General features: G+C 42.3%; 2 protein-coding genes across 3 annotated transcripts; one reads left to right on the forward strand and one right to left on the reverse strand.

Annotated features, from left to right (window-relative positions):
• The first annotated feature begins 6442 nt into the window (after window positions 1-6442).
• On the forward strand, window positions 6443-8061 carry LOC139623740 (5'-AMP-activated protein kinase subunit beta-1-like). The gene is made up of 6 exons (XM_071482215.1): window positions 6443-6615; window positions 6696-6789; window positions 6917-7031; window positions 7120-7253; window positions 7374-7442; window positions 7738-8061. The coding sequence occupies exons 1-6, from the start codon at window positions 6515-6517 to the stop codon at window positions 7813-7815; spliced, it is 591 nt and encodes a 196-aa protein (XP_071338316.1). The 5' UTR covers window positions 6443-6514; the 3' UTR covers window positions 7816-8061.
• Window positions 8062-8214: 153 nt separating this feature from the next.
• On the reverse strand, window positions 8215-13096 carry LOC139623741 (phospholipase A2, minor isoenzyme-like). 2 transcript variants are annotated; one of them, XM_071482216.1, is made up of 4 exons: window positions 12962-13096; window positions 12632-12791; window positions 12407-12534; window positions 8215-8499 (listed from the first exon to the last, which is right to left on the reverse strand). In XM_071482216.1, exons 1-4 carry the CDS (start codon window positions 13050-13052, stop codon window positions 8375-8377), a joined length of 504 nt encoding a protein of 167 aa, XP_071338317.1. In that variant the 5' UTR covers window positions 13053-13096; the 3' UTR covers window positions 8215-8374. The 2 variants fall into 2 exon arrangements, with proteins under 2 accessions (XP_071338317.1, XP_071338319.1); XM_071482218.1 differs by having other exon boundaries at window positions 12632-12788; window positions 12962-13062.
• Between the last annotated feature and the right edge of the window lie 9406 nt (window positions 13097-22502).

Here is a 22502-nt window from a genome sequence, read left to right on the forward strand (position 1 = left end):
CAATCCACTCAAGTGAAATTTTTTATTACATTATTGGGGTTATTACATTATCGGGGATTTATTACATTATCGGGTTCTACAACATTGCATGTGCAAACGAAGCAGAGAGACTAAATACAAAAAAGAGAAAAACCCAAATCCAGAGCTGACAACCAAAGTCCAGCCTGATGTACTAAAGTTGAAGTACTGAAGTTGCACAGATCAAAGAGGCAATTTGACAGCCAAATACAGTACAGACACAACATATGGCCTCACCTGTAGCACAAGAATGCAGTCCTCCTCTGCAGTTCCAGTGTCTGCCACAAAATTACTGGCATCCTCCTGGACCAGGACAAAGATGAGATACAGCTCAATTTCAACAAAGGTTCGCACCACAGCAGTATCATGCCCCAAATCATGCACGTCTGAGGAAATGTACTGACTGCCAGCAAAGTGGAAATGACTACTGCACCCATTGCTATAGGTAGTAGTGAGCACTTTCTTTGCAGGTTGCAGGGTGAGAGCAACCAGACAAGAAAAAGAGAGTCTTTTAAATGCAAGAGGGTTACCCCCACAGGACAGGGAGTAACCGACAATAGCAGAATGTCTCAACAGCATTGCTCTCACTGTGGTGTCCCTGAGGAAGGCCAGAAACTCAGAAGATGTGCATCCTGTAAAAAAGACATTTACTGTTCTAAAGCCTGTCAAGCCCAACACTGGCCAAAACATAGAAAACAATGTAACCAGCACACTTACCCACAGTAAAACCCGAGTTCTCATCCAGAGATAAATACCAAGCAGTCAGTCTCATCTTGTTGCTCTGGTGGGGAAACGGTGTATGGTTGAATGTCACATATAAGGCCGCAAGACACGAGACTATGGGATACAGGCTCTCAAGTCTGTATTGTTGATAAAAAGTGGAAAAGGAGACATTTGCCACATGACAAGTTAAGAGATGTCTCTGAGTTGCTTGATGCACCTGATGACTTGAAAATCACAGCTGCCAATGGACAGAGCATGCCATACAAGGGTTTCACTGAGGTTAATTTTAGGATTAGCTGGAGAGGGAGCTGATCCCAAAGAACTGGTTGTCCCCAAGCTGTTGATGAGGGGAAGAAGCCTTTCACAACCCACCCTAGGCTTTAATGTGATCAAGCAAACAGTGAAAACTAGCACCGGAACCACTGGATGTTACTAGAAGAGAGCAGTTACATGAGACATTAAAAACTGCTTTTCCTAGTCTTGGAAAAGAAGATGTCACAGCTTTCATTGATCTGGTGACACCTGAACAGTCATGTGAATATGTTGTGAAAACAACGAATTGTACCTAAACACACCTCTGTACAAATTGACTGTAAGGTGCAGATGCGGCCACTGAAGAAAGACACTACACATAGATTACCGAGAACTAAATAAAAAGACTCACCCTGACAGACAACTGATTCCTCAAGTGCAGGACATCCTTGACAGTCTTGGTGGTGACTTATGGTTTTTGTTGTTAGACCAAGGAAAGGCCTACCATTAGGGTTCAATGGATGAGGACAGCAGGCCTTGGACTGCATTTGTGACTCCTTGGGGCCTGTACGAATGGATAAGAATTCTATTTAGGCTAATGAATGCTCCTGCTGCCTTCCAACGCTGTATGGAGGACTGTTTGGAAGCAGTGCGAGACAGCATCTGTGTTCCCTACCTGGATGAAACTCTGGTGTACAGTCAGTCATTTGGAAATCATGTAAACCACGTCAGGAAAGTGCTCCAGTTGTTGAGGAAATACGGGATAAAGCTAAAACCTAGCGAATTATTTAAACATGAGATTTGCTACTTGGGAAGAGTTGTCTCAGCTGAAGGTAGCAAGAATGATCCAGCAGATACTATCACTGTGAGAGCCTTGAAAGATAAGAGACCAAGTACAGTAGGGGAGCTACAAACCATCATGGGCTTGTTAAGTTATTATAGGTGTGGCGACCGGGGTTGGAGGTTAGCCAATTAATTCACTTTAACCTTAGCTTAGTGTTGCCAGACAACGCCACCCTGGGAATTTCACCCAGGGAACTATCATAATCCTAAAGGCACGCAAATCCGTCATACAACGGGGCAGAGACGAGGTCAAATTACAAAAATCACTTTATTAAACATTGAATAATAAAAAGAAGGCCATAACATCCACCTGATGTTACCAGGGAAATGAGGGGAACCAATCAGGGTGGAGGCCTACCAGTAGGGAGATGGGTCCAAGAAATAAAGAGGGTCCCGGGAAGGTCACCCCAAACACTCGTGACACACGCACACACTGGTGAAAATCAACCTGGGGTGAAAGCATACACACGACAAACAAAGGAGACACCGCCACCGAGGACACCACGTCCACCACTGTAGTCTCAACCCCCTGAAAGGACAAACACAAGAGTAAAAAAAACCACAATATATAAGAACCAAAATCAAACCTAACTATACAAAAACAAAAATTAACTAAACTAGGTAAATAAATCAATACAAAAACTTAATCATACTTTGATAAATAACCATTATCTACAACATACTCAGAAGTAACCACACGCACACACACTTAACCAAAATTATTAATTATAAGTAGTAATCAACTTAAATTCCCACAAACCAAAAACAACAACTTTTAATTGCATGCGGACACTCACAAGGCCAGTGAACGCACACCACAAAATATAAACATAAATTTCCCCTCCCCAATTAACATCTCACGCGCGCGCACACACACACACACACACACACACACACACACACAATAAAACACAGGACTTAAAGAGGCCGCCAGGCCGAAGCGACCAATGCCGCGGGTGCCGACAACCCTCCGTGAGGCAAGGCAGTCCGAAACGGAGCGCCAGTGCTCGGCTCCAACAGGCCAAGCTGTGCGGCAGAATCAAAGCAGTCCCCCAAAGTACAGTAATTCCCCAAGGAGGGCAATCCCCTAAAATCAGTGTATTTCTCTATAAGCAAAGCAATTCGCTATGAGCAAAGCAACTTCCTGTAGGCAAACGACCTCCCGTAGGCAAAGCAGCAGTGGTCAAGCGGGCAGTGAAAGTAGCCGATACAGTCGTTCCCCCAGTAAAGCCGTTACCAGTCCAGCTGCCTCTGTCCACACATGCAGGAGAGGGGAAGGACCCAAGACTGCTGTTTCTGCAGCGGCAACCTGCAAACACACACACACACAAATTGCAATATGCGCACTGCAGCAACAGCGCAGTACATGAAACGGAGGACCCACCGGCAGTAATCATGTGCAGCTCACCGACCCACGGAACCCAATCCGGCCCTACAACAAAAGCAATAGTCTTATTTACTGTCAACTAAACATGCAAACTGGTAACCCAGCCACAACTAGCCTACCTGCAAACCCCAACAGAAGAAGGACAGGGATGAGGCAACAGGAAGTGACGTGCCCTCGGCCTCCACAAGCAAGAGAGAAATCCAGTGACACCTACCGGCTTTTATACCCCCCTCTCCCTACTGCCATTGGCCAGAGGGAGACAGGCAATTAGGCACCATCTGCTACAGGTGGACACAGGGCCACAATACTCATCCTGCTACATAGGCAATACATACAGGACTTCTCGTCTATCGCTGGGCCACTCTTTGACTTGCTAAAAGGGACAACTGAAAACAACAGTATTCCACAAAAAAGGCCAAAACCAAGATGAGGTACAGGAACGAGTAAAGGTGTGTCATCACACAAACCAATTGTATGGACTGAAGAACATCAATGCATTCTGGAGAAGTTCATAGACTGTTTGGTTGAGCCACCGGTCCTTGGTTTCCCAGACTTCACACAGCCATTTATCCTCCACACAGATGCCTCAGATCAGGGCCTTGGGGCAGTTCTATATCAACAACATATATTATATATATAATAAGCTTCGTGTAATAGCCTATGGATCCCGGACATTGACTGCCTCTGAGCGAAATTATCACCTCCACTCAGGGAATTGGAATTTCTCGCCTTGAAGTGGGCAGTTACAGAAAAATTCCAAGATTACCTGTACTATGCACCTACTTTCACTGTATTTACTGACAATAATCTGTTTACTTATGTCCTGTGAAGTGCCAAGCCCAATACAACTGGATGTAGATGGGTAGCAGAGCTTGCAGAGCTGGTATCAGATTGTGTGGCAGCGATTACCCAGGCTGTTGAGGTTCAAAATTCTAGCTCACCGTGGGTCTTTTCAGTACTCAGCACTCTCCAGTGTACAGCAGTGACTGAAGAAACAGGCAAACCATTCTCAGCTGCTGAGATTCGACAAGCACAGCAAAATGACAGCAACATCAGTTCAGTAATGCGATGTAAATTGAGGGACAGTAGGCCATCAAGATGTGAACTGGACACCTTCAGTATACAAAGCAGGTGTCCACTGTGTGAATGGGAAAGACTCCATATTGATGAGGATGGGATTCTTCGCAGGAAGACAACAAACAAGACACAGCTAGAACTACCTGAGCAGTATAAGACAACTGTATTGAAAGAGTTGCATGATGAGATGGGCCACCAAGGCAAGGAAAGAAATTGAGCATTATGTGGCTAGGACTTGTACTTGCCTGAAACAAAAGAAACCCTGTAAAGACACACGGGCACCTCTTACCATGCAGCCTTTTGAACTTGTGTTGATAGATTTTCTCTACTTGGGCAAATGTAGAGGCGGGTACAAGTACATATTCGTAATCGTTGTTCACTTCACCCATTTGGCACAGGCATATGCCACCAACTCAAAGTCCGCCAAAACAGTCGCTGATCGAATATTCTGAATTCGATATATATCAACGATTTCAGCCTGAATTTTGGACTGCCAAAAAGGATACATCATGATCAAGGTGGCAAATTCGAGAACCAACTCTTCCCCAAGCTGAAAAAGAATTGTGGGGTACTAGGATCACGGATGACCCCCTATCAATGCTTTAACCGCACATTATTACAAATGCTGAAGACACTGACTGATAAACAAGACAAACTGGAAAGAATCCTTGAACAAGTTGATCTATGCATATAACTGCACACAATGCAAGGTGATAGGTTTCTCCCCTTTTTACCTCCTATTTGGAAGGTCCCCAAGGTTATGGTTTGATCTCCTGTTTGGTGTCACCACTGGGACAGGACAAGCAGACCATCAGGCATATATGGAGAAGTGGAGATGAGAAATGCAGGAAGCATACGAGATAGCACAAGAGAATGCAAAGAAGTCAACAGAGAGGAGTAGAAAACATGATGATGGAAAAGTGAGAAGCTCAGTGTTGTACCCTTGTTCAAAACTGACACCTAGAGGGGGCATGGGGAAACTTTGTAATCACTGGGAAGAGAATATCCATGTTGTGATCCACCAGGTTCGAGAAAATATCCCAGTCTACGAGGTTAAGCCCGAGCAGGGAAGAGGAAGATCAAGAATCATGCATCGCAATCTGCTGTTACTGTGTCATCACTTACCCATGGAAATTCACCAAAAAACAGCATCTAAGCAAAAGAAAAGGATGAAAGACACAACCTCCGAAAATGTCACTCCAGAGGAGGAAGCTGAAGAAGAAGAATGTGGGTACTATTACACGTCAGGAGTACAGCTTCAAATGCCTATTGCAGATGGGTCTGTTGAGCATGTTGATGCACAGGAGGACAGTTATCAGGAAACACCCACGTTTAACTGTGAGGGGCCCGTGGTTCAAGAGAACTTCTTAATGAACACAAATAAATGTGAGTCACAGCAGGATAATGTCCTGCAGGAAGATGATAATCAGAATGACGATGTAGTTGAAAAAGCACAGGATGAAATCTTGGTATCCCAAGATTCAGGTGAAGGTGACAGAGAACAAGGACATGACTTCCTGAGGAGAACAAACTATGACCAGCTTGGAACTCCAGCCTGCTATAGCGCAGCATGTGCAAATGAAATGTTTTACCAGTAGTAGTTTAGCCAGTACCAATGTGGGCAAACCCATTTCAAGTTTACTAAACCTTATTCACACAGAGATACTAGGTGCAAAAATGGTTTATGCTGTCTAGTGCAGAGAAAGGCTCCTTGACTGAAGAGGAAAGCTCACGAGATTCAGTGAAGTAATTTATAGGCAGTACATCCATACTCCATTAAGCTGCTATTACTCTAAAGGCACAGTCTAGTTATAGAAATACAGATTAAGAACCATTGGTTCCTAATTCATTTGATGTCGGGACAACACCTGATTTTGCAGGGGAGTGTGCGATAGATTGATGTAATTAAGACTGATTATGGATAAATTCATAAGGTAATAAAATTGTAATAGAGAATATGGGGAATTCATTCATAAATAGTTGATTACTGTGAATGCTGAAAGAAACTAGAGGTGTGTGAAAGAGGTAAAAATATTTTTTAAAGGGTTTAACAGGGTTAAAGACTCCAAAATGAAGGTGCCAGAAGGGAAGCCTCGCGTCTGAGCGTGTTTATTGATATCTCCCCTTTTCAGGGCGTAACACCGGCTCATTCTCTCACGGTGAAGTTGACATCAGTGATTTTCTTGTCATATTATAATTGTGTTTTAACAATATATGAAAGGGCCAACTGTGTTCAGATGGTCAGGTGCTGGCAAAGAAGTCTTTGTGTCCGGCTCCTTTAATAACTGGGCCACCAAGATCCCACTCAACAGAAGGTAGTTTGACACATGCAGGTCTTGCATCTTTGAACTTTCTTTAAATGAAAATGTGACACAGGTCTGTCTCTCAAACCCAGTCAGAAGAACTTTGTGGCTATAGTGGACCTGCCGGAGGGAGAGCACCAATACAAGTTCTGTGTAGACGGTCAGTGGACTCTGGATCCGACTCAAGTGAGGGAAAACCTAAATTTTAGAGGTGAGAGTATCACAGATGTAGTCTTGTTTCTCCTGCCACTACAAATGCCTAATCAACACTCACAAGTGCTGGTATCAAATTTCTGTTTACACCTTTTCCCAGGCTGTGATGACGTCTAAAACTGGAACAGTCAATAACATCATCCAGGTGAAGAGAACTGACTTTGAAGTCTTTGATGCCCTCAGGATCGACTCGCAGGATTCTGCGGACGTCTCAGGTATTTGCAACTGTATTCATTCATTAACAGCTACTGTTTTTGATGTGAGGTAGTACTGAAGTAGTGTTACATGATCGTTCGTTCCCAGACTTGTCCAGTTCCCCTCCTGGCCCCTACCAGCAGGACGCCTATGTGACCAAATCAGAAGACAAGATCAAACACCCTCCTATCTTACCCCCCCACCTGCTGCAAGTGCTGCTCAACAAGGACACAGGTGTCTCTGTAAGTACTGGTTTGATGCTAGAATACATGCTCATATTAATGATACACACCACTTTACAAACTTGTCACCATGACATGCAAATTAGTGAAATTCATCCTCTCTCTCTGGATCTTCATCAGTGTGACCCAACGCTACTTCCAGAGCCCAACCATGTGATGCTCAATCACCTGTACGCCCTCTCCATCAAGGTAACAAATCCTCCTATAACATATTAATTTTTTTCTTGAATGTTGTTTCTCACAGTGAAATCAGGGGAAATTATGGATCAACCCACTCTATCAGATAAAATATCTAAACACCTAATGGATTTTGATCAGACTGTGGTACAACATCTCATACAGTATGCATACAATGATAATGCGTGTATTCCCAGTAGTCATTTTAATGTTTCACCCATGTATTCCAGGAAAAACTGTTTCTCTTTGTTTAATGTCAACATCAGCTTTAAACCTCATTTGTACTCCTCTTGTGGTTGTGTTTTAGGATGGGGTGATGGTTCTCAGTGCAACACATCGATACAAAAAGAAGTATGTGACCACTCTTCTGTACAAGCCAATATAATCCTCAGAGCCATCATCCCGCCTCCTATATTGGAATAATAATTTGTCTGTTGTTGTACACAGCTGCCACTTGGACTGTTCTGTTAAAACTGAACCTAAACATCTTCCTGATATCAATTTAAAACATTTCTTATCCATCCTGTAATCTTGTATTTTGAAAATGTTGGTGCTTTTTGATAAAGCAATAAGCTTCTTTCTTTATGATCAGTCAGCATCAAACATGTAAAACAATAAAAGGTAAAGTGAGGTTTTCATTGTAACATCAAGTTATCCCATTGTATCAGTAGACAATGTTGATGTTGGTTTACATATAATTTCAAATCTTAGTTAAGTAAACTTGAAAAGCTGAAACTCTCTCTAGATGAGCAAACAGACATGAGGAAACACACAGAGGGTGAAATTTAACTGGAAGGCAACACTGTCTTTATTCTCTTGCTATTAAACTCAGACTTTTCAATCATCAGGTTTTATTTAAAGTTATTTGAATTTAAAATTAATTATTTTAATAGAAATATATTACAGTCATCGTTCTCTTGTATTTTTGCGAGAGGTTGTATAACTCATTTGTTACAGTGGACTTCAGCATCCAGGTTCTTGTTTTCAGGGTTGTATGTGGTCCGAGCAAAGCACTCAGCCGCCACACGATCACACTCGCACACGGCAGCCTGGCACTTATTGTTGGTGGCTGCAGATAAACAGATAAACAGATAATAAGAAAATGTGAGGCACATTTTAAACATATCTTGCTTCCTCACTCTAAATGTTGGTGTGAAGGTGGCTCCACAGAACCAGGAGAGCATTTATTTTGGAGTGAAAACTCAATTTCCAGCTGTGTAATGCCTATATATATCTGTTTAAATACAGTTGCTATATATACAGTCTTACACACAGGGCTGCAAATGCATTTTATTCTAACATTGCACTTTCAACCAGCCAAAAAAAATTTAAAGTTTGGAGAACTGAGAAAAATAATAAAAACTTTCATTTATTTTTAAAATTGAATTGTGGCATTTGCTGCTGCAGAGCCAGTTCTAAATTTGAAAATTGAACCCATTGTAAAAATTTGACCAATGTCATCCCAGGGCACTTCAAATTTCAAATTGAAGTCATTGAATTTCATTAAGGAAGAGTTTGAAAGTCAGTGAAAATTCATCTTTATCAGTTTATCCCAGACTTTACCGCCTCTTTAGCAGTAACGGTACATGTAATAATTGTAGTTTGTTCAGGCTCGGTGATTTGGAATCCCGGCTCTGCACCATGGAAGTTAGCAACACCAACGGCCATAGTCAAATGTTTCCTGGGGCCAGAGCGGGCGACATTGAATCAAATCTGAAACTGTGGGCGAAGAAAATTAAATGTGGATTATTGAATATCAGATCACTCTTATCTAAATCTCTACTAGTCAATGATCTGATAACTGATCATCACATGATCTGCTCTGTCTGACTGAAACCTGGTTGCAGCAGGATGAATATGTTAGTCTGAATGAATCAACACCCCCCACTCATGTTAATGTTCATATCCCTCGAAGCACAGGCTGAGGAGGAGGGGTGGCAGCCATTTATCACTCCAATTTATTAATAAATCCTAAGCCTAAGGTTAATCATCATTCATTTGAAAGCCTTATTCTTAGTCTGTCACACCCAAACTGGAAAACACAAAAACTGGTCCTACTAGTTACTGTCTATCGTCCACCTGCCCCTTACTCTGAGTTCTTATCTGAGTTCTCAGACTTTTTATCTGAGTTAGTTCTCAGCACAGATAAAGTCATCATAGTGGGTGTTTTTAACATTCATGTAGATGTTGAAAGTGACAGCCTGAGTAATGCATTTAATTCATTATTAGACTCAATTGGCTTCTCTCAGCATGTTAATGAACCCACTCACTCTTTTAACCATACCCTTGATCTGGTTCTGACTTATGGGAATGACATTGAATATCTAACAGTATTTCCCAGAAACCCTCTTTTAGCTGACCATTTTCAGTTAACATTTGAGTTTTCAGTCATGGACTACACAGCATTTGGGAAAAAAATCCATTATAGCAGGTGTCTCTCTGACAATACCGTTAGCAAATTTAAAGAAATAATCCCATTGGTATTTAGCCCACTGCCATGTATCAATGCAGTAGGGGACGGCTCTCTTAACTTCACATCCACACAGGTTGATGATCTTGTTGACAGTACTGTAGCCTCACTTCGTGCAACTCTAGATACTGTGGCCCCTCTGAGGAAGAAGGTAGTGAGTCAGAGAAGGCTAGCTCCATGGTACAACTCAGAAACACAAGCTTTAAAGCAAAATTCAAGGAAGCTAGAAAGAAGGTGGCGTTCTACTAACCCGGAAGAATCTCTAAAGGCTTGGAAAGACAGCCTATAAAGGCATATAAAAAAAAGTCTCTGTAAAGCCAGAACATCCTATTATTCATCATTGATAGAAGAAAACAAGAATAATCCCAGGTTTCTGTTCAGCACTATAGCCAGGCTGACAGACAGCTACAGCTCTGTTGACCCATCTATACCTTTAGCCCTCAGTTGTAATGACTTTATGAGCTTCTTTACAAATAAAATTGTCTCTGTTAGAGAAAAAATTCACCATCTCCTCCCCACAGCTGGCTCAGATGTACTGTCCAGTTCAGCAGCCTCAGAGTCCACTGTAACTGGTTTATATTTTGACTGTTTCTCTCCTGTACATCTCCCTGAGCTCGCTTCAACAGTTTCTTCATCTAAATCATCGACTTGTCTTCTAGACTCCGTTCCAACAAGGCTGTTCAGAGAAGTTTTTCCTTTAATTGACAACTCTATATCAAGTCTGATTAACTTATCTTTATCAACTGGTTATGTACCGCAGGCTTTTAAAGTTGCAGTTATTAAACCTCTACTTAAAAAGCCTACTCTCTTATAGACCCATACCCAACCTCCCCTCTATTTCCAAAATCCTTGAGAAGGTCGTTGCAAACAAGTTATGTGATTATTTGCACAGGTTTTAGAGTCCATCACAGCACAGAAACAGCTCTGGTTAAGGTCACCAATGATCCCCTCATAGCCTCAGACAATGGACTTGTCTCTACACTTGTCCTACTAGATCTTAGTGTTGCATTTGACACCATCGATCATAAGATTCTATTACAGAGACTAGAGCATATGGTCGTTCATTTTAATAATGACTCTTCTATCATCACTAAAGTCAGTCATGGAGTTCCACAAGGTTCTGTGCTAGGACCAATACTCTTCAGTCTATATATGCTTCCTCTAGGAAATATTATTAGGAGGCACCAGATAAATTTCCATTGTTATGCAGATGACACCCAGCTGTACTTATCCATGAAGCCAGGTGAGACTAACCAGGTGGTCAAATTTCAGGCGTGTCTTAAGGACATAAAAACCTGGATGACCAGTAATTTCTTACTCTTACATTTAGACAAAACTGAAGTTACTGTAATTGGCCCAAAACACCTCAGAGGTACACTATGTGATAATATACTGACTCTGGATGACATTACCTTGGCCTCCAGTGCTACAGTCAGAAACCTTGGTGTCATTTTTGACCAGGACTTGTCCTTTACCTCACATATAAAGCAAGTCTCTGGGACAGCCTTCTTCCACCTGCGCAACATTGCAAAAATCAGACCCATTCTGTGTCTAAAGGAAAAGGCTGTTCATGCATTTGTTACCTCAAGACTGGACTACTGTAATTCTTTATTGGCTTTATTGTTTAATTCTTTATGTCCCAAAAATTCAGTAAAAAGCCTTCAATTGATCCAAAATGCAGCAGCACAAGTAGTGACAGGAACTAGGAAACAAGATCACATCTCTCCTGTGTTAGCTTCTCTGCATTGGCTCCCTGTAAAATCCAGGATAGAGTTTAAAATCCTCCTCCTCACCTACAAAGCCATTAATAGTCAGACACCATTGTACCTTGGAGAGCTTATACTTCCCTATTTTCCCAATAGGACACTTCGCTCTCTAAATGCAGGTCAACTTGTGGTTCCCAGAGTTTGTAAGAGCAGAATGGGGGGCAGAGCCTTCAGCTATCAGGCTCCTCTCCTGTGGAACCAGCTCCCAGTGTGGGTTCGGGAGGCAGACCCCCTCTCTACCTTTAAGATCAGGCTTAAAACTGTCCTGTTTAGTAAAGCTTATAGTTAGGGCTGGCTCGGGTATGTCCTGACCCATCCCTTAGTTATGCTGCTATAGAGCTAGACTGCTGGGGGATTCCCATGATGCACTGGGCTCCCTCTCTCTCTCTCTCTCTCTCTCTCTCTCTCTCTCTCAACTACTTTATGCCATTAACTTTGTATTTTTTTTCTCCCCCCTGTAGTTTGTGCTTCTCCTCTCTCTCCCTCTCTTTGTCCTCATTCTGCAGGTATCTCTGCCTCTGGAGCAGCAGGACCCAGATCCACTACTACTCATCATTACAATTAACCACTGTTATCTGTCATTATTATTGGTAACACATTTACCTATACAGCTGTTCGTGGTGCCCCCCCACTCTAACAAAGTAAGGTCTCGACCTTACCCTGTAAAGTGCCTCGAGATAATGTATATTATGATTTGGCGCTATACAAATAAAATTGAAATGAAAATTGAATTGAATTACCTGAGCAGGTCAGTTGTTCATTTAAGCAGGTGAAATCATACACAAGAAAATAGGGGAGGTCAGAAAGAGACGTGCATCCAGGAATCTTTCTGCTTGTTTCATAGCACTTATCATGGATTTTACAGCACCTGGGAATACAGGAGGAAAAGTGACATGTTTGAGAAAGTTTCTTTTGTCTCATAGATTATGTCTGACAGACGAAATTGGGGAATGACAGCTTCCTACATGTCCAATTCGTCCAGAGGGGTTCCCTTTCCACCGAAGCCACACCAGCAGCCGTAATTGTTATATTGCAGAGGGTTAACACCAGGCTGGACGCACTCGATCATGGTCCCAAACTGCCATAAGGCCTTGGGCAGCACAGCACCACTGACCATACAAGCTGCTAGAAACATGTAATACCCAATCGATCAGGGGAAAATGAGTATTCTGATACGACAGATACAAATATGAGAAACTGGTAGATTCAAAACTGTAATGAAGACCATGCATCTTTTAAAATAAGTGTTCCTATAAAGGACTGATACATATTTACAGTTATTTTTTCAGTCTTACCAGTGAGCAGCAGCAGCAGCAGAGGAGATGACAGATTCATGGCTACAGTCAAAGTGACCTGAGGTTTCGCTGCAGCCTGATCTTTTAACATGAGGGACACAAGGGGGCGGGAGCTTTAGGTGAGGAGGGGGCTGTCAAGACTTAAATATGTAATCACACTGTAAGAACTGTGCATTTTATTTTTACTTGATTTCAGTGGTGAAACATTGTCACCTTTACTTATATTGTACTAAAATTCAATGCCAAATTTTGTACTTTGTACTGCCAACATTTATCTGACAGCTTAAGTTACTATTTACTCAAATGTAAGTAGTTTAGAAAATATGATGCACTTTTATTGGTTACACTACAAAATAAATATGAAATTGTTAAAAAAAAAAAACAACAAAAAAACTAAAAAACCCAATAATAGCTCCATCAATACAAACTGAGTGGCAAAATGCTGCTTTTACATTAATACATTGATAATGATAATACAATAATATAATGCACTGTGAAATAGTATGACACTCACAGGGGCAATTGCTCTGCATTATGAGGGATTTTACTTTTGATACTTTAGGTACATTTTGCTTATAATACTTTACTACAACGCAGGGCTTTTACCTGTAATGGAGTGTTTTTATACTGCAGTACTGCAACATTTTCTTCATTGTATCTTTGAGAATAAGAACTAAAAGGAAAACATGAAGATTAAACATTCATGTTTAAAGCACTTGGTATTTTTCCTTTTCATTTACATAAAACTAATTCTATGTCTGTGGGTTGTGTCTTCATATCGTCTCCACTTGTGTCTGAAATGCCAAATGTCTAGGTCAAGGGACTGTTTAATGTCTGACCATCAGAAATGAAGTGGAAGTGATTCCTCTGAGAAAGAAGAAGAACTAATACACAATTTATTGTGCACTGGTATAGCTTTTTTTTTTTTTTAGCTTTTGGTCAAATTCAGTCTGTTCTCACACAGTGTAAGATAAAGCATTTGAAACATAGCCACAGGAAATACAACATGACGAGGTGAACTCAGGTGTGCCTCCTACAAACTCTACATCTCACACACATTTATTCTCCCCTGACTAGATATGTTAACATATTTTATCTATGATCTTTCCACATTTTTTTTCATATTTTCCTAATCAAATATTCTCAAATGTTTGCTCCTGTTCACTCTGTACTCACTTGAGTTTGCCTTTTCCCTCTTTAGCCCAAAGTTGAGTTTAAAATAACTTAGTAACACACACTTGTGTCAATAGCTGAGTTCCCATGACTTTCCCTTGCAGCTTACTTAAGTTGAATGGTTATGTTAACACAAAAGGAAATAATGTGTAGTACAACATGACAAAAATAAAGAACCAGATACATGGGAATGGGAATTTGTTTGTGTTTGGGATACTGAGGTCTGTGGCAGTTCAGGGCAATGATCCTCTGCACTGTACCTGACACCTGAAGCTCTTCCTGCACGTCTGATCATGGATAAATTCATAAGACAATAAAATTGTAATCGAGAATATGGGGAATTCATTCATAAATAGTTGATTACTATGAATGCTGAAAGAAACTAGAAGTGTGTGAAAGAGGTAAAAATATTTTTAAAAGGGTTTAACAGGGTTAAACACTCCAAAACCAGATAAGATTATCTTTCTGTCAAAGGATTTAATCCAGGATTTACTTGTTGAGCCACTTTGTGAAATGACGCCGGTTGATCGATAAGTCATGCCTGTACTGTGGAAAGGGGAAACTCTCGGCTGCAATGCCTCTGTCTCAATAAAACTGCCAGAGAGGAAGCCTCGCATCTGAGCGTGTTTATTGATATCTCCCCTTTTCAGGGCGTAACATTTTGGAGGCACCGCTGGGTTGAATGTGTCGAGAACCAGCTGCTCCAGATAGACGTCCCGGATCATCTTTCAATCCTTCGTATCTACAGCCAAGGTGGATGCAACTGTGTGGTGGTTCAACAATCGCGTAGAGGGACTTGCATGTGAGCTGAGGTCAACCGCTGGTGCCCGGCAAGCTGCGTTGCCTATTCTGCAACACACCAATACTTTCCACGGATCAGGGACTAAAATGGATTCTTCAGAACTGGAGGACTTGAAACTAGAAGTTTGTGGTGCCCTGTATACCTTGACAAGAGACGTTTGTGATTTTCTAACTATTGCTGGTTTAAAACTTAAACTTAAAGGTATCAGGCAAAAGTTGCTCCTCTCTCATCTCACATATCACAAGACACTTAGAGAGAGACGAGATAGAAGAGCTTGAGGATCAGGGTATGCCTACAGTCTCAGATGTAAAACAGGCAGGTTTGGTAGAAGAACATGTTGTTCAGCTTTCAGAGGGTGAGCAGTTGAAAAAACAGACATTATATTTAGCATTAGCATCATCACTGCAGGAGAAATCAAACCAAATCAGTGGAGCCAAAAAGTCAGTGAGAGGAGAAAGTAATAGTGCTAAACAAGATCATGTCTTTGCTCCACAGACCCCCCAGTCTTTTTTGTCATTGCAGTGGGGGCGAGAATTCAAAATATCAGGCCAGATTGGTAAATCAGGGCAGAAAGACAAACTTACCTTTTCCAGTCTAGCACACCAAATTGAGCAAAGTATCAGCAAGGGATTCTCTGAAATAGAAGTAGTTGATGCAGTGATTAGGGCAATTGCACCAGGCTTACAACTCTGCAGCTACCTAGGGGCCAAAACTGACCTTACTTTACCTACTCTAAGGAGGATCCTCAAGTCCCATTATCAAGAAACGGGTGCAACAGAACTGTATAAGCACCTCACCTCAGAGGCCTAAAGTAGGAAGGAAACTCTACAAAAGAAGAAGAAGAAGAAGTGACTTGCAGCCATACTTAATATACATACTGCTCCTTGAAAATGGTCTGAATATCATCTGGGCGACATTTCAAGAAGATTAAACAAAATTTGTGACAAGAGAGGCCTTTTAAAGGTTTTTGATCAAATCAAAGATGGCGGAAATCCAATATGGCGAGAAAAGACATTAAGGATTACCTCGGCTTGGCCCGAGGGCTCCAGTGATACATCGTTTGTGAAAAAGGATGAACGGGTCAAAGTTAACCATTCATGCATGTCCAACTTTGACCTGTTGGTGGCGCTCTGGAGCTTGTGTTGCTTACACAGAAATATAATCTTGAACACACCACTTGAAACCAAGTAATGGGTGATCTCCTGTTAAATTATTACATTATTGGAGTATTATTACATTATCAGGTCCCTTGAAATGAAGGCTAACCTGATAATGTAATAACCTCCCGTTAATGTAATACTTTATTACATTATTGGTTAAGAGTGTATTACATTATTGGGAAATGCACTTTATTACATTATTGGGAAGTTATTACATTATCAGGTTTTATTACATTTTCAATCCACTCAAGTGAAATTTTTTATTACATTATTGGGGTTATTACATTATCGGGGATTTATTACATTATCGGGTTCTACAACATTGCATGTGCAAACGAAGCAGAGAGACTAAATACAAAAAAGAGAAAAACCCAAATCCAGAGCTGACAACCAAAGTCCAGCCTGATGTACTAAAGTTGAAGTACTGAAGTTGCACAGATCAAAGAGGCAATTTGACAGCCAAATACAGTACAGACACAACATATGGCCTCACCTGTAGCACAAGAATGCAGTCCTCCTCTGCAGTTCCAGTGTCCGCCACAAAATTACTGGCATCCTCCTGGACCAGGACAAAGATGAGATACAGCTCAATTTCAACAAAGGTTCGCACCACAGCAGTATCATGCCCCAAATCATGCACGTCTGAGGAAATGTACTGACTGCCAGCAAAGTGGAAATGACTACTGCACCCATTGCTATAGGTAGTAGTGAGCACTTTCTTTGCAGGTTGCAGGGTGAGAGCAACCAGACAAGAAAAAGAGAGTCTTTTAAATGCAAGAGGGTTACCCCCACAGGACAGGGAGTAACCGACAATAGCAGAATGTCTCAACAGCATTGCTCTCACTGTGGTGTCCCTGAGGAAGGCCAGAAACTCAGAAGATGTGCATCCTGTAAAAAAGACATTTACTGTTCTAAAGCCTGTCAAGCCCAACACTGGCCAAAACATAGAAAACAATGTAACCAGCACACTTACCCACAGTAAAACCCGAGTTCTCGTCCAGAGATAAATACCAAGCAGTCAGTCTCATCTTGTTGCTCTGGTGGGGAAACGGTGTATGGTTGAATGTCACATATAAGGCCGCAAGACACGAGACTATGGGATACAGGCTCTCAAGTCTGTATTGTTGATAAAAAGTGGAAAAGGAGACATTTGCCACATGACAAGTTAAGAGATGTCTCTGAGTTGCTTGATGCACCTGATGACTTGAAAATCACAGCTGCCAATGGACAGAGCATGCCATACAAGGGTTTCACTGAGGTTAATTTTAGGATTAGCTGGAGAGGGAGCTGATCCCAAAGAACTGGTTGTCCCCAAGCTGTTGATGAGGGGAAGAAGCCTTTCACAACCCACCCTAGGCTTTAATGTGATCAAGCAAACAGTGAAAACTAGCACCGGAACCACTGGATGTTACTAGAAGAGAGCAGTTACATGAGACATTAAAAACTGCTTTTCCTAGTCTTGGAAAAGAAGATGTCACAGCTTTCATTGATCTGGTGACACCTGAACAGTCATGTGAATATGTTGTGAAAACAACGAATTGTACCTAAACACACCTCTGTACAAATTGACTGTAAGGTGCAGATGCGGCCACTGAAGAAAGACACTACACATAGATTACCGAGAACTAAATAAAAAGACTCACCCTGACAGACAACTGATTCCTCAAGTGCAGGACATCCTTGACAGTCTTGGTGGTGACTTATGGTTTTTGTTGTTAGACCAAGGAAAGGCCTACCATTAGGGTTCAATGGATGAGGACAGCAGGCCTTGGACTGCATTTGTGACTCCTTGGGGCCTGTACGAATGGATAAGAATTCTATTTAGGCTAATGAATGCTCCTGCTGCCTTCCAACGCTGTATGGAGGACTGTTTGGAAGCAGTGCGAGACAGCATCTGTGTTCCCTACCTGGATGAAACTCTGGTGTACAGTCAGTCATTTGGAAATCATGTAAACCACGTCAGGAAAGTGCTCCAGTTGTTGAGGAAATACGGGATAAAGCTAAAACCTAGCGAATTATTTAAACATGAGATTTGCTACTTGGGAAGAGTTGTCTCAGCTGAAGGTAGCAAGAATGATCCAGCAGATACTATCACTGTGAGAGCCTTGAAAGATAAGAGACCAAGTACAGTAGGGGAGCTACAAACCATCATGGGCTTGTTAAGTTATTATAGGTGTGGCGACCGGGGTTGGAGGTTAGCCAATTAATTCACTTTAACCTTAGCTTAGTGTTGCCAGACAACGCCACCCTGGGAATTTCACCCAGGGAACTATCATAATCCTAAAGGCACGCAAATCCGTCATACAACGGGGCAGAGACGAGGTCAAATTACAAAAATCACTTTATTAAACATTGAATAATAAAAAGAAGGCCATAACATCCACCTGATGTTACCAGGGAAATGAGGGGAACCAATCAGGGTGGAGGCCTACCAGTAGGGAGATGGGTCCAAGAAATAAAGAGGGTCCCGGGAAGGTCACCCCAAACACTCGTGACACACGCACACACTGGTGAAAATCAACCTGGGGTGAAAGCATACACACGACAAACAAAGGAGACACCGCCACCGAGGACACCACGTCCACCACTGTAGTCTCAACCCCCTGAAAGGACAAACACAAGAGTAAAAAAAACCACAATATATAAGAACCAAAATCAAACCTAACTATACAAAAACAAAAATTAACTAAACTAGGTAAATAAATCAATACAAAAACTTAATCATACTTTGATAAATAACCATTATCTACAACATACTCAGAAGTAACCACACGCACACACACTTAACCAAAATTATTAATTATAAGTAGTAATCAACTTAAATTCCCACAAACCAAAAACAACAACTTTTAATTGCATGCGGACACTCACAAGGCCAGTGAACGCACACCACAAAATATAAACATAAATTTCCCCTCCCCAATTAACATCTCACGCGCGCGCACACACACACACACACACACACACACACACACACAATAAAACACAGGACTTAAAGAGGCCGCCAGGCCGAAGCGACCAATGCCGCGGGTGCCGACAACCCTCCGTGAGGCAAGGCAGTCCGAAACGGAGCGCCAGTGCTCGGCTCCAACAGGCCAAGCTGTGCGGCAGAATCAAAGCAGTCCCCCAAAGTACAGTAATTCCCCAAGGAGGGCAATCCCCTAAAATCAGTGTATTTCTCTATAAGCAAAGCAATTCGCTATGAGCAAAGCAACTTCCTGTAGGCAAACGACCTCCCGTAGGCAAAGCAGCAGTGGTCAAGCGGGCAGTGAAAGTAGCCGATACAGTCGTTCCCCCAGTAAAGCCGTTACCAGTCCAGCTGCCTCTGTCCACACATGCAGGAGAGGGGAAGGACCCAAGACTGCTGTTTCTGCAGCGGCAACCTGCAAACACACACACACACAAATTGCAATATGCGCACTGCAGCAACAGCGCAGTACATGAAACGGAGGACCCACCGGCAGTAATCATGTGCAGCTCACCGACCCACGGAACCCAATCCGGCCCTACAACAAAAGCAATAGTCTTATTTACTGTCAACTAAACATGCAAACTGGTAACCCAGCCACAACTAGCCTACCTGCAAACCCCAACAGAAGAAGGACAGGGATGAGGCAACAGGAAGTGACGTGCCCTCGGCCTCCACAAGCAAGAGAGAAATCCAGTGACACCTACCGGCTTTTATACCCCCCTCTCCCTACTGCCATTGGCCAGAGGGAGACAGGCAATTAGGCACCATCTGCTACAGGTGGACACAGGGCCACAATACTCATCCTGCTACATAGGCAATACATACAGGACTTCTCGTCTATCGCTGGGCCACTCTTTGACTTGCTAAAAGGGACAACTGAAAACAACAGTATTCCACAAAAAAGGCCAAAACCAAGATGAGGTACAGGAACGAGTAAAGGTGTGTCATCACACAAACCAATTGTATGGACTGAAGAACATCAATGCATTCTGGAGAAGTTCATAGACTGTTTGGTTGAGCCACCGGTCCTTGGTTTCCCAGACTTCACACAGCCATTTATCCTCCACACAGATGCCTCAGATCAGGGCCTTGGGGCAGTTCTATATCAACAACATATATTATATATATAATAAGCTTCGTGTAATAGCCTATGGATCCCGGACATTGACTGCCTCTGAGCGAAATTATCACCTCCACTCAGGGAATTGGAATTTCTCGCCTTGAAGTGGGCAGTTACAGAAAAATTCCAAGATTACCTGTACTATGCACCTACTTTCACTGTATTTACTGACAATAATCTGTTTACTTATGTCCTGTGAAGTGCCAAGCCCAATACAACTGGATGTAGATGGGTAGCAGAGCTTGCAGAGCTGGTATCAGATTGTGTGGCAGCGATTACCCAGGCTGTTGAGGTTCAAAATTCTAGCTCACCGTGGGTCTTTTCAGTACTCAGCACTCTCCAGTGTACAGCAGTGACTGAAGAAACAGGCAAACCATTCTCAGCTGCTGAGATTCGACAAGCACAGCAAAATGACAGCAACATCAGTTCAGTAATGCGATGTAAATTGAGGGACAGTAGGCCATCAAGATGTGAACTGGACACCTTCAGTATACAAAGCAGGTGTCCACTGTGTGAATGGGAAAGACTCCATATTGATGAGGATGGGATTCTTCGCAGGAAGACAACAAACAAGACACAGCTAGAACTACCTGAGCAGTATAAGACAACTGTATTGAAAGAGTTGCATGATGAGATGGGCCACCAAGGCAAGGAAAGAAATTGAGCATTATGTGGCTAGGACTTGTACTTGCCTGAAACAAAAGAAACCCTGTAAAGACACACGGGCACCTCTTACCATGCAGCCTTTTGAACTTGTGTTGATAGATTTTCTCTACTTGGGCAAATGTAGAGGCGGGTACAAGTACATATTCGTAATCGTTGTTCACTTCACCCATTTGGCACAGGCATATGCCACCAACTCAAAGTCCGCCAAAACAGTCGCTGATCGAATATTCTGAATTCGATATATATCAACGATTTCAGCCTGAATTTTGGACTGCCAAAAAGGATACATCATGATCAAGGTGGCAAATTCGAGAACCAACTCTTCCCCAAGCTGAAAAAGAATTGTGGGGTACTAGGATCACGGATGACCCCCTATCAATGCTTTAACCGCACATTATTACAAATGCTGAAGACACTGACTGATAAACAAGACAAACTGGAAAGAATCCTTGAACAAGTTGATCTATGCATATAACTGCACACAATGCAAGGTGATAGGTTTCTCCCCTTTTTACCTCCTATTTGGAAGGTCCCCAAGGTTATGGTTTGATCTCCTGTTTGGTGTCACCACTGGGACAGGACAAGCAGACCATCAGGCATATATGGAGAAGTGGAGATGAGAAATGCAGGAAGCATACGAGATAGCACAAGAGAATGCAAAGAAGTCAACAGAGAGGAGTAGAAAACATGATGATGGAAAAGTGAGAAGCTCAGTGTTGTACCCTTGTTCAAAACTGACACCTAGAGGGGGCATGGGGAAACTTTGTAATCACTGGGAAGAGAATATCCATGTTGTGATCCACCAGGTTCGAGAAAATATCCCAGTCTACGAGGTTAAGCCCGAGCAGGGAAGAGGAAGATCAAGAATCATGCATCGCAATCTGCTGTTACTGTGTCATCACTTACCCATGGAAATTCACCAAAAAACAGCATCTAAGCAAAAGAAAAGGATGAAAGACACAACCTCCGAAAATGTCACTCCAGAGGAGGAAGCTGAAGAAGAAGAATGTGGGTACTATTACACGTCAGGAGTACAGCTTCAAATGCCTATTGCAGATGGGTCTGTTGAGCATGTTGATGCACAGGAGGACAGTTATCAGGAAACACCCACGTTTAACTGTGAGGGGCCCGTGGTTCAAGAGAAGTTCTTAATGAACACAAATAAATGTGAGTCACAGCAGGATAATGTCCTGCAGGAAGATGATAATCAGAATGACGATGTAGTTGAAAAAGCACAGGATGAAATCTTGGTATCCCAAGATTCAGGTGAAGGTGACAGAGAACAAGGACATGACTTCCTGAGGAGAACAAACTATGACCAGCTTGGAACTCCAGCCTGCTATAGCGCAGCATGTGCAAATGAAATGTTTTACCAGTAGTAGTTTAGCCAGTACCAATGTGGGCAAACCCATTTCAAGTTTACTAAACCTTATTCACACAGAGATACTAGGTGCAAAAATGGTTTATGCTGTCTAGTGCAGAGAAAGGCTCCTTGACTGAAGAGGAAAGCTCACGAGATTCAGTGAAGTAATTTATAGGCAGTACATCCATACTCCATTAAGCTGCTATTACTCTAAAGGCACAGTCTAGTTATAGAAATACAGATTAAGAACCATTGGTTCCTAATTCATTTGATGTCGGGACAACAC

This window comes from Trachinotus anak, unplaced genomic scaffold (genome assembly GCF_046630095.1).
Source record: "Trachinotus anak isolate AG129_WGS33_773 ecotype Australia unplaced genomic scaffold, CSIRO_AGI_Tana_v1 ptg000008l, whole genome shotgun sequence".
In the NCBI taxonomy this organism is placed as follows: Eukaryota; Metazoa; Chordata; class Actinopteri; order Carangiformes; family Carangidae; genus Trachinotus; species Trachinotus anak.